The 17,460-nt window shown below is 38.9% G+C and overlaps 1 protein-coding gene across 3 annotated transcripts in view; it reads right to left on the bottom strand.

The window, feature by feature from the left end:
• NIPAL2 (NIPA like domain containing 2) overlaps nt 1-17,460 on the bottom strand; it is a 75,031-nt gene that overhangs the window by 23,451 nt on the left and 34,120 nt on the right. For all 3 annotated transcript variants that reach the window (XR_009005810.1, XM_028164629.2, XM_057532159.1), the window contains 2 exons: nt 11,676-11,735; nt 2,394-2,515 (listed from right to left, as the gene is read on the bottom strand). Coding sequence is in view for 2 of the 3 variants with exons in the window: in XM_028164629.2 (XP_028020430.2) it covers nt 2,394-2,515; nt 11,676-11,735 (182 nt within the window). In the remaining variant the exon portion in view is untranslated. The remainder of the gene's footprint in view (nt 1-2,393; nt 2,516-11,675; nt 11,736-17,460) is intronic.

Here is a 17,460-nt window from a genome sequence, read left to right as displayed (position 1 = left end):
GGAACTATAAGGTTTAAAAAGGTAGTTTTGTTCTTTTAAAATGTTTTCTATGGTGTTAAAACGATATACAATACATCATCATCAAACAATGCTGTTTATTCCAGGAAATAAGTCTTGATGCATCTTTAATCTCCAAAGGATTCAGCTCAGGCTTTTAATTTTCTGGTCACAGACTCTGTGACCCTTTTCTTATCGGATGAAGAATTTGTTTTGCTTGTAGGCAAAGAATAATAATGTGTTGGTAGGACTTCAAGTCTAGACTATCACGAAATGCTCAATGAGCCCTTCTAGTGCTTAGATTTGATTGATGAAAGGCTTAATAGTTAAAGGACTGGGTATGGTGGACATAGGAAGATAAAATAGGGGAGGGGGAGACACAAAGTATGACGGACCTGAGGAAACCTACTCTGAATTGGGAAGCCCAATCCTAAAGTCTGATGGAGGGCAGGGGTAAGGGGAGCCTTCCAATTTAAGAGAGGAGGGAGTTTAGGGGAAAAGATATTGAGTTCAGTTTTTGAGATGTTACTTTTGTGGAATCTATGGAACATCCAAGCAGGGATGAGTAATAAGTAGACAGATGAGAACACAGCTTTGCAGCTTAGAAGAGATCTGGGAAGGAGATGCAGGTCTGGATTTGGAAGTCTTTCTAAAGAATGATGGTGGTGGAGTGGGCAATGAGATCACCCTAGAAAACCCTGGATGAGTTTTTAGCACAAATAGATAAAGAGTGGATGGCAGAAGAGAAGGAGGTACCTACCAAGAGCCTGGGATGGACTAATCAGAGAGGAGGAAGAGAAACAGGGAAAACAAACTGAGGAAGCCCGGGAAGAGAGAGATGCAAGGAGAAGAGAGTGGACCATCAGGAAGTGCTGCACAAGGCTCAAGAAGAATCAGGACCAAAAAAAGCAATTCCACTTGGTAATTCGTGGGGAGGGGTCTACTAGCTTAGGACGAGTGAGGAGTGACTAGGAGCTGAGAAAGTGGAGGGGAATAAATCTTTGGTGGTGTTTAGAAGGGAAATAGGATAGTTTATTAAAGGGGGTGTAGAGTATGAGGAATGTTTTAAAACAGAGTGTCTCTGTTGAGTAAGAGAAAGAAGTAGAGTGAGAGACTATAAAAAGAAAAGCCCTATAAACACTTGTGTCCCAGTGGTCAGAATTGTATATCAGAGATGGTAAAATATATAGGATTCTTGTCATACGACGAGGAAGGGCTACACAATAGTGTAATACCATGCAGTTCCTGCTGTCATATCCTGAGTTACATCACACTGAGAGCAAAGTTCACCATGTCTCTGCAAATGCCAATGTCACACGTTTAAATAATAGGTATACAGCAGGATCATACTATTTTACCTGTTTTAATGGCAGATCACTGGACCAGATAGTTTTTTGAGGTCACTTCTAACCCTAAAAATGTTTGACTCTGTGTGCTTTGATTATTTTTATTGAATTCACAACTCTTGATATTTTACCAATTCGGTTCTTGGTTAAATGCTCATTTAGACAATCCCAGTTTTCTTCTTACTGACTGCCCTTCCTAGAATATTCTTATTCTCCAATCTAAACTGACTTCCATAACAAGTTACATGCCAACCATTTCAATCACATTCTCTGTACCAGGGGTCCCCAACCCGCGGGCCTCAGACCTCTACCGGTCTGCACAGCAGGAGGTGAGCGGCGGGTGAGTGAGCGAAGGTTCATCTGCCGCTCCCCATCGCTCCCCATCACTCACATTACTGCCTGAACCACCCCCCCACCCCCCCTCCGTGGAAAAACTGTCTTCCACGAAACCGGTCCCTGGTGCCAAAAAGTTTGGGGACCACTGCTCTATACCTACTGGATACAGCCATTGCATCAAATAAAATATCCCAATTAGTGGCTTCCAATTTCTACATCAGCTCATTCCGTTCTTTCTTTTACACATCTCTCAGTATTGTCCTACCTGCTGTCTGCTTCTCCTAAGACAGGCTACTGCATTGGTCTCAAAGAATGCTTTTTTGAAGGGAATACCTATCTTGGATAAAATTCAGTGAAGTAAAATGTGTCTTCAGGTGCTTTCCTTTGACCTGGGAAGAGAGTTTTTTTGTTTGTTTGTTTTTACTCTGAATTGTCCTAAAATATTTTGCTCTGGAATTTGCCAGGTTAAATTCCATTAAATTGTGGAAATTGTTCCAGTGATAGGTCACCCCCAAGGACAGAATACCTGGGAAACAGGGGTGCTTTTATTGCTGATTTAGTGATTGAAATACTTTAGTACTGGTCAAATATATTTACATTTTAATGAGATATTAATGCTGAGAAGAAAAGATTATATTAGTTCTCCAGCATCTGCATGTACCAGTGGTCTAGATAATATTGCCTCTGCAACAGTAAAATTTTTAGAATTCTTACCCCGTAGGTCATGAACTGCCAGCCAACAAAGTAATACTGTACTGTTCTTGCGGAGATATCCTGAGTTATATTTGGAGCAAAGTTCACCAATAAATATGTTCCTGCAAATGCCAGTGTCATACCTTTAAATAAAATTGAAAAGACAAACAAGTTGAAAAGGGACATTTAAGTCTTTTTGTTTATGTAAACATTACCTATAGACTAAGCATTACTCATAAAAGTCCATGTCTATTAAAATACAATTCATCAAACCATCCCCAGATAGCATCATGCATTCACCCGACGGCATTACTTTTAAAGGGGGATAAGGGCTAGGGAACGGATGCGGTAGGACATAAATTCTGATTTTTCTCTGTTGTTCCAGATGAATCCTGGCCTCTTCAGAGAAGCTTTCCTCAAAGATGGGGAAGATCAGAACGCATGCATATGGAGACATGAAAACACATCCAACCTGGCTGTTTGTTTCCACGTGGACCAGTAAGGGCACGATGAATCTAGATCCATCTAGATCTAGATGGCAGAGCCCAGAGAGTGGGGAAATCCATCACCTGATGATGATCTACTCTGCACCTAGTCATCTTTGGGTCCTTCACACACACAAACTTGGGTATTTTATACTTTGAAACTCTGGTAAATGAATACCTTAATCATTGCCATTTATTGGAGTCCTTTTAGCAGAAATAACGAAGGTGAAAGATGACTCTGCTGTAAGATTTATTTGATCCAATTTAAAATCTAGAATTCCAGGGATAGCTTGGTAAAATACCACATAATAAACCTATGTAGGAATGTGTTACTGTCATCACCTTAACGTTACTTATACTGTAATAATGGAGGAAGGGAATGTGTGGGGGGAGGAGTGGCCACAGAAGAAGGGGACTTGCCTTTCCAAATAACATGGAAAACTGCTTATTTATTAATAATTAGCAGCCTGAGAAAAACTGGTTTATGTAGCATTTTTCGGATAGCACACATGAAAACATAATTCAACCTGTTTCACCACTGAGGTCAGCATTGTTGTGTATATAATTTACAACCAGCATTCACTCCAACCTGGAACAATTTGGTGTGTCTATAAAATCTCACAATTTGAAGACATCAATTTCCTGTTGCTCTTAACCAAATGACTTAGAGTTTTGAACTCTAGTTTCTGAGAATTCATTTGATTTTTTACACAAGCTGGACAATAGCTATTCATGGTGCTGTAGGAGCTATAAAATAAGCTTACTCTAATGCAACAATTTATTCTGTAATACTTTGTGAAGACAGAAATCATATACACAATTTTAAAAGCTATTTTCTAATGAGAATTTTTAAAAAGAAAACAATATACATTATTAAGCATTTCAATGAAACGAAAATAATAAAAACCATACATAAGAACCTGGACAAAATTATTGGTCAGCTCTGTCCTTTCTTTGGAAAAAAAAAAAAAGATCTTATAAGATAATTGTTCAATATTTCATTCTTAGAAGAAGGGATTTAAAAAAAACCACTTTTCTAAACTTGGTATAGTAAAGTAGAATAAATGCATTGAATACAATTTCAAAGTCTCAGAGACTTCCAATTTACTTTTGTGAAATCCAGATTTCTTATCTATATTGAGTTCCTCTGCCAGTCATTTCTTTATCTCATCTAACTGCATCTAGTGTCAATTAAATTTCCTTTTTAGAACATTTAGTTTTGAATGGGTAACACACGCATATGGTAAAAAATTCAAAAGCCACACAAGAGGGATCAGTGAAAAGTTAAATCTGTCTCACACCCTTGGGGCTCACTAGGTCCCCTCCTCAAAGTTAGCTACTGCTGCTGGTTCTTGAGGTTTTCTTTTCAGAGATGTTTTAGGCAGGTGTGTGTGAGAGTGCATGTGTTTTGGTTTTTTATGCAAATGATAGTAGCTTATTATACACACTTTTCTGTATCTTGCTTTTTTTCTACCTAACAGAACATCTTTGCAGAATGTTTCACATCATTATATGCAGGGTGGCCTCATTGTTTCAGAGTCTGCATAGTATTCCATTTTGTGGAGGCAGTGTTATTTCCAATATGGTCCCTGTTTCACATCCGGGCACATCCCTCCCTGTTTCACATCTGCTTCCACATTTGCATACTGTGCCCATTTCCACCAATGTAGATCTTCACTGCATTCCAAAACTCCTTAAAAACAAATAAAATGACTGACGGTTTTACAATTATCCTTTCAAAGTACTTTTTCACATGTATTATCTCATCTGTACCTCATGTCACTGCAAGACTAGTGAGTAACTCTGTGGCAGCTCAGGAGGTCATATATTCTTTCTTCTTAATAATTTTAATTTCAGCAACTTCCGACGTTTACAAAGGCAGTTCTGGATAGCTGCTACCTGTCATTTGTTTGTTTCTTTGGTGTCATTTTTATTTTTCTGTGTGATTTACTCTCTGCTTCATGAGTCATGTTCACATTAACGTAAGTGTTTAAAAGTGTTGAAGGTAGCCATTAGCTAGTCCTTCAATAAATTTCTGTAAAATATATTTGCATCCCACCTTTTTCTAAAAGTGGCATGAAACATCAGTTCCTGCTATTTTTATTTCAGTCAAGCCACAAATATTCCTTCTTTTGAAAGGCACAGATTTCTGACTTAGAAAACTTGCTAGTTTACCTTTTGTTGGCCCATTTGACCAAAGGAGTACTCTAGAAGTATAAGATCCTAAAGGAAAGAAAGCAGCACTTGACATGCCCTTGGCCCAGGGAAATGGTTAAATGTCAGGTCAAGACTTGGATAAGAGAAGTCTAATCCAAGCTGAGACTAGCTCCACAGAATTCAAATTTCACTGCTACTGTTAGCTGGAAGGGCCCAGGCAAGTTGATTATCCCTCTGTGACGCAGTGTCCTCATTTCTAGGTACAAATTAACTTATCATACCTGCTAGACTCCAGGAATTTGGCTCTGCAAGAGGCCAGTCTGGGGAACTGAATATGTTTGAAAGCTCATCTGGAGACCTGATGTGACAAAGGACCCTGGGACAGATCCAGCTTAGGATGCTGACTGCCAAGGGTCAAAGACCATCTGAGTCAAGCTTCAAAATTAATCCAAACTCGTATCTCTAATATTGCAGTCTAGGGATGACCAGGGACTGTCCCTGGGGCTGTCTCTACAGGGTTAACAACTCAATTTGAGAATAGAAGGGCAGGATAGGAAGGACTTGGCTGGCATCTCCTGACTGCCTAGTGAAGACTTCTCTCCACTGGTCTTAAAAGAAGGCAAAAGAAAGCAAAGACATAACTGAGAGAACACAGAGAAGAAGAAACACTACCAGTGCTATGTTTGCTACCCACTGCTAACCTCAGGGAACTGGTGCACAAAGCACCAAGAGCTGGCTATTGGAGGGGACCAAAGGTGGAGCCGTCGGGCAGCAGTGGGTAAGCTGCAGGTGGGGGTCAACCATGGGATGCTGGATACGACCCACGATACAGGGATGTGGTCTCAACTACCACCCTCACGCCCAGACCTGCAGCAAATACATTTTCTCATCAAATACGACTCAAGTCACATAAAAAGTCTATAATGATCTGATGGGAGTTTCAGATTTAGCTTGATACAGTACACAAGTATTAATAAAATCTCTTTCTATAAACTTGTCATATGTACAAAGCAGGGAAACAAACGCATCCCTGCTCTTTATAGTAGATAGACTAGGTATCCTCGGAGGGCAAGGGAAGGTATCATTCTTGTTAAGTGATGTTCTTAAAACTATAGATTTCATAGACAATTGTGGCTGACATGAGAGTTATATTATGATCACCGTCATACAGAAATGTGATGATAATAAGAACTATAATAGTGATAGCTAATACTTAGCACAATTCTAAATGCTTTATACACATATAATAATTCTTACAAAAAAGCCTGCAAAAAATAACTATACCACCATGTTACTATACTAACATATACTATATGTATATTATATATTATATAATACATAATATTGGATACTGTTAAACTATTACTAGCCACATTTGACATAGGAGGAAATTGAGTCACAGAAGGAATAACTCTCTTGTCTGGGATTTTCTAGCTAAACGGACCGGAGCTGATGAACGGACAACTCACGGCTGTCCTTCACATTGTAGTCTCAGCGAGTGGCACCCAGGAGTTGTACCGAGCATAACCTGAGGCTGGATGAAGCATCCCCACTGGGGATGGAAGGAACTAACTCCTCCTGGCAGTGGTCCCTGGGGTCCCTGACTGGCCCTGAGGTTCCTTTAGAAGAGCGTCTCCTAACTGGTGTTCCCTAGAACCCAGTTTCATAAGATGGACCCTCCACCAAAAAAGGTCTCAAGTCAAATCTATTTGGAAAGAGGTGAGTTAAGCCAACTTAAATAGTTCTTTTACTGGAAGACCCCTGAGGTCCTCAATGTGTTAGTGTTCATTGTGAATCTCCTTAGGGAGGATATGGCTGTAATATTTTCTAAACATATTTGACCATTTATATCATCCTGAAGGAGTGTTTTGAGGAATGTTTTATACTCTGAGAAATGCCTGACATTTAACTGGATCCAGCTGTGAGAATGCAGCCTCTGTTTCAAGAGGCTACTGAAGTTCTGTTGCAAAAGTCTCCTATAGATACTTGTGGACTGAAGTTGAAATATAAAAGTGCTGGAAGGGAAAACAGCCTAGAATCAGGCCCCTTCTTATGCTTCTGTTCACCGGCATCTCCAACCCGCTGAGTTCCTCACCTGTGCAAGCCTTGGATTCTAGGGTCTACTTGCACAGTTCTTCCTCAACTGACATCTGGTTTCCCAGCCCACTCTTCTCCTTAAGTAAAACTGAAATCTCCTTTAATTTTGCCCCCACTCTCCGGCTCAATGCCAGCTAGTGTTAACTGCCTTTTAGCTAGCTTCTGGAATCTGGCTTGACCTGACTTCTGGTAGCCTTAAGAGTTTTAAAAATTCAGCTAACCTGATGTCAACCAACACTGCTGGCTGGTTCTCTTGGAACCTGAAATATGCCTCTTGATCAATGGGGGTCCAGCTATTGCTTTTGTGGGTTACCAGGAGTCACAGCATAAACTGGACCTCTTAACACCAAAGGATGCCTTCCCCTCAGTACAATCTTTCCAGATTCCCCAGGCTGAAGGCAGCTAAATCCCAAAGGAGCCCTGGATTGGGAAGTCTCAATAATATAGTGAATCCAAATAGTTCTGAATCTAGCATCAGAAAGTCTACCATTCTTGACACAACTTTAAGACCAAATAGCCAATCTGTCCTCTCAACCAGAAATGATGGTTTGTTTGGCTAGATCTGTATCCTAGATACTGGCTTCCAACCAAGCTGACCTCTGGTGTGGGAGTAGGAAAGAAGCAGGTGGTCTTTGTCTCACTATTAATCTCTTGACATTCTATCTGGGGAAACCATTTATAGGTGACTTGAAATAATCAAGTTACTGGTCTCTGGAGAGTGCTGATGAATTGACTATAATTTTTCTTTTTATGATGACGCTATCTGGATTAAATCAACTAGGATCTCACAGACTATTAGATTCAGTATTTTTGATGACTAAGGGAGAAGAGGGGGAAAATACTATAGTTCTGGCTGCTTGAAGGGGAGAGAAATTTGGTGCTTTTTAGAGGAAAAATAATCATTAAAATAATTTAAAATTATTAATCCACTAAGAATCAGAGCACGGTCCAAAGCCTGTCATTGAGTTAATAATAGTTGGCGATTCCTTTCAGACATAGCTTTTGTGAGGTCATTTTTTGAGGCCAGTGCTGAAATGCTTCATAGCCACAGAGCAACATTTGGCAATAAATTAATTCAGCTTGTTTCCACATGGTCCAAAAAAATCTTCATTTGTTCCATCATGAAAAACAAACTTTCATTTGCTTGAAGCAGGGAAAAGTAAATGATTTTCTTTTGCACATTTTGACGATTTAGTTTTTAGCATGCTTATACGTTAATCTTTCAAAAAATGCCATTAACTACTCTTTTCCCTGTTTGATTTTAGTCCCTGTAAAGAAAAAAAAAACATTTTTAGCTTTTAATGGAAAGAGCCAAAATTTCTCAAGGCAACAGCAGTACAGGCCCAATGAAAATACAGGTGACTTAACACATTACTGAGTACAGTTGGGGAAAAGTCCTTCCCCAAGCACGAAATGGGTTATTACATCTCAGATCATGATAATCGTATGATATTGCTGTTGGAAGCATGGGTATGGAATCGGTGACTAAACCCTTTCTTATTCCTGTGACTCTAGATTCAAGTCAAGAATTGATCACTTTTAATTACAGGAGGAAACAAATGTGACATCAGATATATCCCTGCTCAAAAAGCATTAAGTTAAAAGGCTAAAAAAACTCAACCAGAGTTGTGCGAAATGTTACCTGGATTGCTAAAGTTCGTTAGAATATCCTAATCAAGGTTTCCTCTCGTGAACCAGTAGTGGTGGGTGATGGTGTTAGTAATAAGGATAATAATAGCTGACATTATTGAGGACTTATTACATGACAGACCCCGTTCTCAGAGATTTACATAAATGAACTCATTTAATCCTATGAGGTAGGTAATACTTCATTTTAAGGTTGAGGAAATGCGGCTTAAAGAGACTAAGTAACTTAGCAAAGGTCACATAGCTCTCTGACACTAGAGACTTACCCTCACCCATTATGCTATAGTTAAATCAGGCTGCCATTATTAGAACACTGGTCCACCGCTGACTAATTATTTGACCTTGGTTAAGTTATTTAACCTAAATATCAGTTCTATAAATGGATTGTTCCTCCATTTAAATGAGGTGGTTCATGTAAAACACAGTACCTGAAAGGGATAAATATTTAATAAATGTTGACTGTTATTAAAGTAAGAGAAATTAGCAAAGAATCAAAGAATTAATAGAGGTTTTTGTTTGTGTTTTTTTTTGTTATGTGTGTATGTGTGTGTGTTTCCTATTTCTTACGTTTTAGTATTACCTCTTGGTAATGAAGTTGATCACAGAAATAATACCAATTTTATTAACAGGGCTTTACATTTCTCAAAGTGCTTGTATCAATTATCCAGTTTGACCCTTAAAACAGTCCTCTAGGGACTTCCCTGGCAGTCCAGTGGTTAAGATTCCATGCTTCCACTGCAGGGGGCATGGCTTCCATCCCTGGTTGGGGAACTGAGATCCCGCATGCTGCGAGCCGCGTGGTGCAGCCAAAAATTAAAAAACAAAAAACAAACAACCCCCTCCCACCAAAACAGTCGTCTATATTTGTCAGCAAACTGAGGCTTAGAGAAGTTAAGTAATACGTTGGCCACACAGTTGACTGCAGAAGTTGAATACAGATTTGAACCCTTGAGAGTGAGTTTAATTTATATCCTTCGATGTCGAGCTAGTATACTGCTTTTAGCAACGTTTAGTTGATAGGGTTTTCTAAGTATAAAATCAAATCATTGGCACCTATTGCTATTTCTATTTCTTCCCTTTCTATAGTTATGACTTTCATTAATTTTTTTCCTAATCCTCATTGGCAGTGGTTGTAGTACAGTATTACATAGAAACTTGCCTTACTTTTTTATACCTTTGTCAACACTTCTCGTGTTATTCCCTCTGTATGTCATTCTCCAAATGCTGGGCTGTGGCCCATGCCTGTCCTATTCAGCTGTCAGAACCGATTCAAATGGTACCTCTGCTGTAGAAAATTCTCTTTGAGCTTCCCAGCTAGAGTAATCTCTCTTTATTCTAAACCAGTGGTTCTCAACCGGAGGCAATTTTGCCCCCCCAGGGGAGATTTGACAGTGTTTGAAGTCATTTTTGGTAGTCATAACTGGGGCAAAGTGTGCTACTGGCATCTACTGGGTAAAGGCCAAAAGGAATGCTGCTGAACACCCTACAACGCACAGGACAGCCCCCTAGGATGAATTATCCAGCCTAAAATGTTAGTAGTGCTGAGGTTGAGAAACCCTGCTCTAAACTAAAGGCTCAAGGCATTATGATACATATTATTTTCTGCTTTTAAAAAAAGGTGTTTTTGTATATATTTTATCATTGACTGTATTATTTGAAGGCAGGGATTCTGTCTTAATCATCTTTTTATCACAAGGGTTCATGATAATTGGCAAGTTTTCCTTTACATCCATCTGTATTACCTCATTAAATACCTTACATTTATTTAAACATTAACCAACCATTCACTACAAAAGATGACATATGTTAGATCAAATGATTTAAAGTTTCCCTAAGACATTTGATAAATGAGGAACATAATGGAGGACCTAATTGTTTTAATCTATAAAACTCAGGCATTGCTCATTCTTATTTCTGATTCCATACAACCTCCCCAAATGAGTCCATAATCATAATACGAAAAAAGAGTACAGAAAAATAATATATTTGAATTCACATATGAATGCATTTGGAAAAACATTTTAACCATGAAAATTTGACAATGTTGACTAAAAACTCTACTAGCAGGATCAAACCAAGGAAGAAAAAGAAAAAGTGAAAACTCTTTCAAGACACTAGGCTCAAGGGAAACATGATCAGGGAAACAAATGTTCAACATACCAACACCGGTGTCACATTTAAGCTCAAAATTTTTTAAAAATGATCTCTTTGGAACTGAGTAGACATAGATTTATTTAAAGTTTCTAAAGTATCATACTCATTATCATATGTCAGCAGTAATTCACACAGGATTTTGTCAAGGAAGAAAATATGAAGCTCTATAATTCTTCTCACTAATGATATTTCCAACTAGAGGTAGAAGATACAATCAAAATGTGATGGCTTTGCCATATAGCGGAAATCTTTTACAGCCAGGAAGGCTACTGTGATTTTCCATTAATAGCTGTATTTCTAAATAAAATTTTGAAGATCAACATTCTATGTTACTTCTTCTGGAAAGGGCTAAATAGAAATTAAGCAGTTATTTGGTGCATCTAATTTTTGTATGTGGTTTTCATTTTTATGTAGTACTTTCATAAAACAATCTATCAAATATGTCCTATGAAGTGGAATACTCTATTAGTTTTCTTGGATTTTATTATGTTCATAAAAATTTCATAACATTCATAATAATAATACTGTAAAATAATGATTTGCTGTGGTCAATGGCATGGGCAGAGGGTATAATGAAGGTGCACGTATTTCTTGTCAAAGAGCAGATGGCAGTTCCAAGACAGAATAATGTTCGCCTCTAGATGAGACTATATCCATTTCAGTAATATGCTTCCTGTTTTTAAAACACATATTTTTATTGGATAGGATTATTTATTTCCTCATCGAGCAGTGTTTTAATTACATGAATTAAATAATTACTTACCTAGTAAATCTGAGGCTCTCAAATTTTCTTTCAGAAACATAACAGAAATAATGGCACTACCTAGAAAGAAAATGGCCATTAGTGGTGCTTCCAAATATAAAAACATATATTATGCAACGCCATTTGAAAGGAGTTAAGTAGTCTTAGCCCTGACTATCTGTGTCCTGGTCAGAGACACCCAGTGGCTGGGGCTGTGGAGATGGCCTCTTGCCCCTCATGGTTGAGGATTCATGGAAATTGGCCTGGTTTACAATGAACCTATGACAGTGACTGGGATAGTGCATGGTATACAGTGAGGGCTTAATAAGAGTTTACTAAATGAATGAATGAAGAGAAAAGAAAGGAAGGAAGGAGGGAAGGAAGGAAGGAAGGAAGGAAGAAGGGATGGAAAGGCAGAAAGAGATAGATGGGAAGGAAAGAAGAAAGGATGAAAAGGAGGAAGTCTTAACTTTAAATATATTCCAAACGGAAACATTAATTCCCATCATCTCCTCCCATAATCCCTATTCCAGTGATACCTCTATTGGGCACCAGTATCCTAAGGCTCCTCCTGGTACCCCCTCTCCTTCACACCACACATCCAACAGGCTACTGGGTCTGTTAAGTCTGGATTTCACTGTCTCTCAAGTCCATCCCCTCTTCATTCCCTTGTCATGGTTCAGGTCAGCTTCACCTCAGGCTTAGACCATTAAAGTAGCTTCCCTCTGGAGCCTCCCATTTCACTACCCCTTCCCCACAGCACTAGGAGTCATCTTTCTTTTTTTTTTTTTTAATTTTATTTATTTATTTATTTATTTATTTATTTTTGGCTGTGCTGGGTCTTCGGTTCGTGCGAGGGCTTTCTCTAGTTGTGGCAAGTGGGGGCCACTCTTCATCGCAGTGCGGGGACCGCTCTTCATCGCGGTGCGCGGGCCTTTCACTATCGCGGCCCCTCCCGTTGCGGGGCACAGGCTCCAGACGCGCAGGCTCAGCAGCTGTGGCTCACGGGCCCAGCTGCTCCGTGGCATGTGGGATCTTCCCAGACCAGGGCTCGAACCCGTGTCTCCTGCATTAGCAGGCAGATTCTCAACCACTGCGCCACCAGGGAAGCCCCAGGAGTCATCTTTCTAAAATGGAAATCTAATGTAAATCCACAGCTTTAAAACCTCTCAATGGCTTCTAGCCATCCAGAGACAAAGGCCAAACTACTAAGCATGACATTCAAAGACAGCCATGACTTTACTCCTGACAACTTCCTTGCCTCGTTTGCCCTCAATCTCTTTTATATTCTATGTCCACTCTTACTAAAATAATCATAATTCCCAGAACCCCCATTGAGTTTCATGCTAAAGGACTTTTATACAAGCTATTCCCTGGGCAACCCTGCCTCCATCCTTTCACCCAACTCTAGACTCAAGCATCACCTCTGGATTCCCCCAGACTGAGTTGATCACTCCACCCATATGTGTGATTACCCCTTATAATATATAACTTTTTTGTTACACTTAAGATTTTTTTTGCCTGTCTCCTGCAAAAGATTATCAGTTCCTTTTACTCTGAGATATGCCTTATTCTTTGAAGATCTCCCATGTGTAGCTAGTACTCAGCACATAAATAAAAGTGTTGGTGGGATCTCCTGCATTTGCTGACCCTTGTGATGTTGAAGACCCTCTTTCCCATTATTGATGCTACTGAAACCTCAGCCTCACAACTGTGCCATGACCTACTGCTATGGCCTCAGGTGTGTGTGGGGTTAAGTTGAATCTGAGCTGTTCCTCTTATGGAGTCATGAGTAGAGGCAAGGGAAGATCCAAATTTGCAATAATACAAAAACAAAAAACAAAACCCCACAACATTACTTGTATTTTAAATATTTGACAAAAACTATTAGTTGAATTTCTTATTTTTTTTAAAGCAAAAATACAGAAAGAAAAATCATTATAAAATAATCTCATCATCTAGGAAAGAACCACAGTTAATATGTTTGTGTGTTTATTTCCCTCTGGTTGAGATCAAACTGTAATGCAAAATTTCTTTTCTCAGTTTCCTCAGTTACTGTATTACAGTTTGCCATGTCATTAAAAATTCTTCATAGATATAATTTTAATGAATCTGAATTATAATCCATTAAATCAGTTAAGCTTGAATGTAACTATATCTGGTGTTCTGGCAATTGATTTAAAACAAAATAAAAAAATCCACGCCAGAACACTCATTCAAGATAAGCTGGAATCCACATATGTTTTTTCCATCTTTTTTTCAACCGAGCTCTCTCTCATTCAAGTTGAGCTATGTCCTTGCAAATTTTTCCTGAGCAGGTTATTTATAGGAATGGGGCTTCACACAAAATAAACAGAGCATGGGAAATGTCCACCAAGCATGAGTTTATTGTGTGGCATGGCTTTAAAACATTAAAGCAATATTTTCTGAAGATAAATTAATGTATAGATATGTGGCCCGTTACATTAAGAATTGAGTTTGGGACAAGCATAAAAATGTATGATAAATTTCTATTTCAGATTTGGACCAAATAATTCATGGAAACTAATTTCACATGTTAGAGCATTAGAAAAGGGATAAAAATCAAGACCTCACTCCCAACTCCCATTACTGACTGCCTGTGTAATTAGGTAAGGAATGTTTCCAAGTGGAGGGAGATAGATCAACAACAAAAAATAGGTGAAGTATCATTACACTGACACATACCAAACGCATTCCATTATAACAATACTTGAACTGACCATTTCACAGCAAAGGATTCCAGTAAGAAGGTAGACATTGCTTACACGGAATAAGGAAATTTTAGAGCTAATAGTAGACACAGAGATAATCTACTCTAGGTTCTAAACTTTATAATTGGGAAACTGAGGTCCAAAGAAGCTGATCCATTCATCTAACAAACATTTATATTACAGCACAGCTGGAACCAGCATGCATATTTCCTCATTCCAGTCCAGAGCTCTTTCTAGTACACGACACTCCATTTCTCCCTTGGAGTAAGAAAGGCATCATTTTCCTTCTCTTCTTGTTGCTAAACCACCACCTCATAAATAATTTCACTTTCAGAAGGAAGAGGGAAGAATGTTATGTAGGAGATAATTTCACTGCTAAAAGCAAAAAGGACATGACTGGTAACAATAAACTTGAAATATACTATAAGCATCAAATTATATCAATTGCCATAAAATAGAGTTTTATGAAACATAAATATGCTACCTTTACTTTCTGAAAGAATTTATATGTCTGATGCATTTTTTTTAAGTTTTAAGAGAACATGTGATTTTCGACAAAATTTTTAGATAAGAGAATAAGTTTATCAAAGAAAGTAATAAAAAAGAACATCCTATTAAGATACATCTACTTATAACTCATTTATCTTGCAAAACATGGTTAAAATGAGAGCTATGCTGAGAAAAAGACAGTTTCTGAGCAACAGCTAATAACATGACTTCTAAGAACAGAAGTAAATTTTTTAAATGAGAAAAAATAAATAAACTGAAGTGCTCCCATATATATTTGCAATCAGAGATCTGTCAAACTCAACCCTGTCTAGTTGTTGCTACATCAACAACCATTGCTTAATAAACATGTACAATGGGGGAAAAACTATTACACTTTTATTCCTATAGTAAAATTTAATATTTAAAAATAGAGTATTTCAAGATCAATAGTTCAAAAGCATTAAAACAGAACACACTTGTAACTTATTAAACTATAGTTAACCACTGAGCACTAACTTCCAGCACTCAGAGTTTTGTGTACATTTTTGACTACAGGCATATTTGGGCAGAGGTTCATGAATCCTTTTCCATCCTGGCCTTCACAGGACATGGGTCTACACAGAGAGTGCTCCCAGACACTTGTCTATACAGCGTGATCCTGGACACTGGAGTTAAATTCATTACACAGTGAACACAGTGACTCCAGAGGCATTGTGACCACAATGATCATAATGCATTAAAAAAAAAAAAAGGTAAAACGTAGCATATGAAAGATAACGTACCAAAATTCAAACAGTGGTTATGGGAAAAAAAATATAGCAGGGGGACTTCCCTGGTGGTCCAGTGGTAAAGAACCCGCTTTCCAATGCAGGGGACGCAGGTTCAATCCCTGGTTGGGTAACTAAGATCCCACATGCCATGGGGCAACTAAGCCCGCGCGCCACAACTACTGAGCTCACGCGCCTCAACTAGAGAGCCGCTGTGCCGCAAACTACAAAGCCCACGCGCCCTGGAGCCCGTGCGCCACAACTAGAGAGAAGCCTGCGCACCACAACAAAGAGCCCGAGCCGTGATGAAAGATCCCACATGCCTCAACGAAGACCCCGCATGCCTCAACTAGACCTGATGCAGCCTGCCCCTCCCAAAAGAAAGTAAATAAATAAAATAAATAAATATAAAAAAAAGAAATAAAATGATCAATTAAAAAAAATATAGGGCTTCCCTGGTGGCGCAGTGGTTGAGAATCTGCCTGCTAATGCAGGAGACACGGGTTCGAGCCCTGGTCTGGGAGGATCCCACATGCCGCGGAGCGGCTGGGCCCGTGAGCCACGGCTGCTGAGCCTGCGCTTCTGGAGCCTGTGCCCCGCGACGGGAGGGGCCGCGATAGTGAAAGGCCCGCGCACCGCGATGAAGAGCGGTCCCCGCACCGCGATGAAGAGTGGCCCCCACTTGCCGCAACTGGAGAAAGCCCTCGCACGAACCAAAGACCCAGCACAGCCAAAAAAATAAAAAAAAAAAAAAAAAAAAAAAAAAAATATAGTAGGAATACTACTGTAAGAGCAAAGGGCAAAAAAGTTTTTTCTAGCATTTTCTTTGGTTCAAAAGAGTGCGCCCATGGAGCAGTGTATTAAGGTAGTCACTTGGCCTTCATCATAATACTTTATGGTCAGGAGAATCTCAGCAACAATTATAATGGACTGACTCCTACTGCTGAGTCATCTATACTCTTTTCAGCCATTAAATGTCACTTGGTTTAACAACCAGAATGGAGACAATCTCCTGTCAAGGTTGATACAAGGAAACTTACACTTGGGCATTCTGATTCGGATTTCTAGATGAAAACAGATAGAGGCCTAGCAAGATCCCCTTGGCTTCAGCTGAACCAGGTCTAGGCATGGGGGAGGTGCCAGTCCCAAGTGTAGACATGTGCCCTGATGTTGAGCTCCCTAATGCTTCCTGATCTACGTAGGAATAAACCTTAGTTTGTTCTTCATTCACCTCCACTCTGACATCACAAGAGCTGGCTGTAATTATGGAAGAGTTGCTTACCTGAATGTGGTCAAGAGTTGGCATATGAGAATTCGGATAGGATGTACAAACTTGATTTAGATTATCTTCTGTAATAGCTACTAATGGGGATTAGTAAACCAGAAGTTAAGCATCAACTTTCTATATGTTAGCAATTAAACTCAAGGGTAGACTTTTACATGTGAGTTTAGATTTTTGTGTCTGTAGAATAACAGGTAAATTGGCATTCCTTTTTTCAATTTTCAACATTAAGATATATGTGCACATTTTACTTAAATTCCCTTTCTCCCCAAATAATAATTTTTTTATTAAAGGTTTAAGAGCACAGAAGAGACTTCAGTAACTATTTAAATGTGTTATGGTATGGCTGTTTTTAAATGATTTTGTTCACATTTATTTACTTCCCTCCATTTTTTACCCTTTTATGACCGCTTCTAAAAAGACAAATTTAACCCAAAGTTTTAAAAATCAATTACACTTTACTTAAATGTGATTATGGATATGATATTCTTATCTGATAAAGCTGGAAAGAAAAAAAACCTTTGGTCCACAGGTCA

The sequence above is a fragment of the Balaenoptera acutorostrata genome, chromosome 17 (genome assembly GCF_949987535.1).
Source record: "Balaenoptera acutorostrata chromosome 17, mBalAcu1.1, whole genome shotgun sequence".
NCBI classification, from domain to species: Eukaryota; Metazoa; Chordata; class Mammalia; order Artiodactyla; family Balaenopteridae; genus Balaenoptera; species Balaenoptera acutorostrata.
Note: the sequence above shows the minus strand (reverse complement) of the source record. Positions and strands in the feature narration are given on the sequence as shown.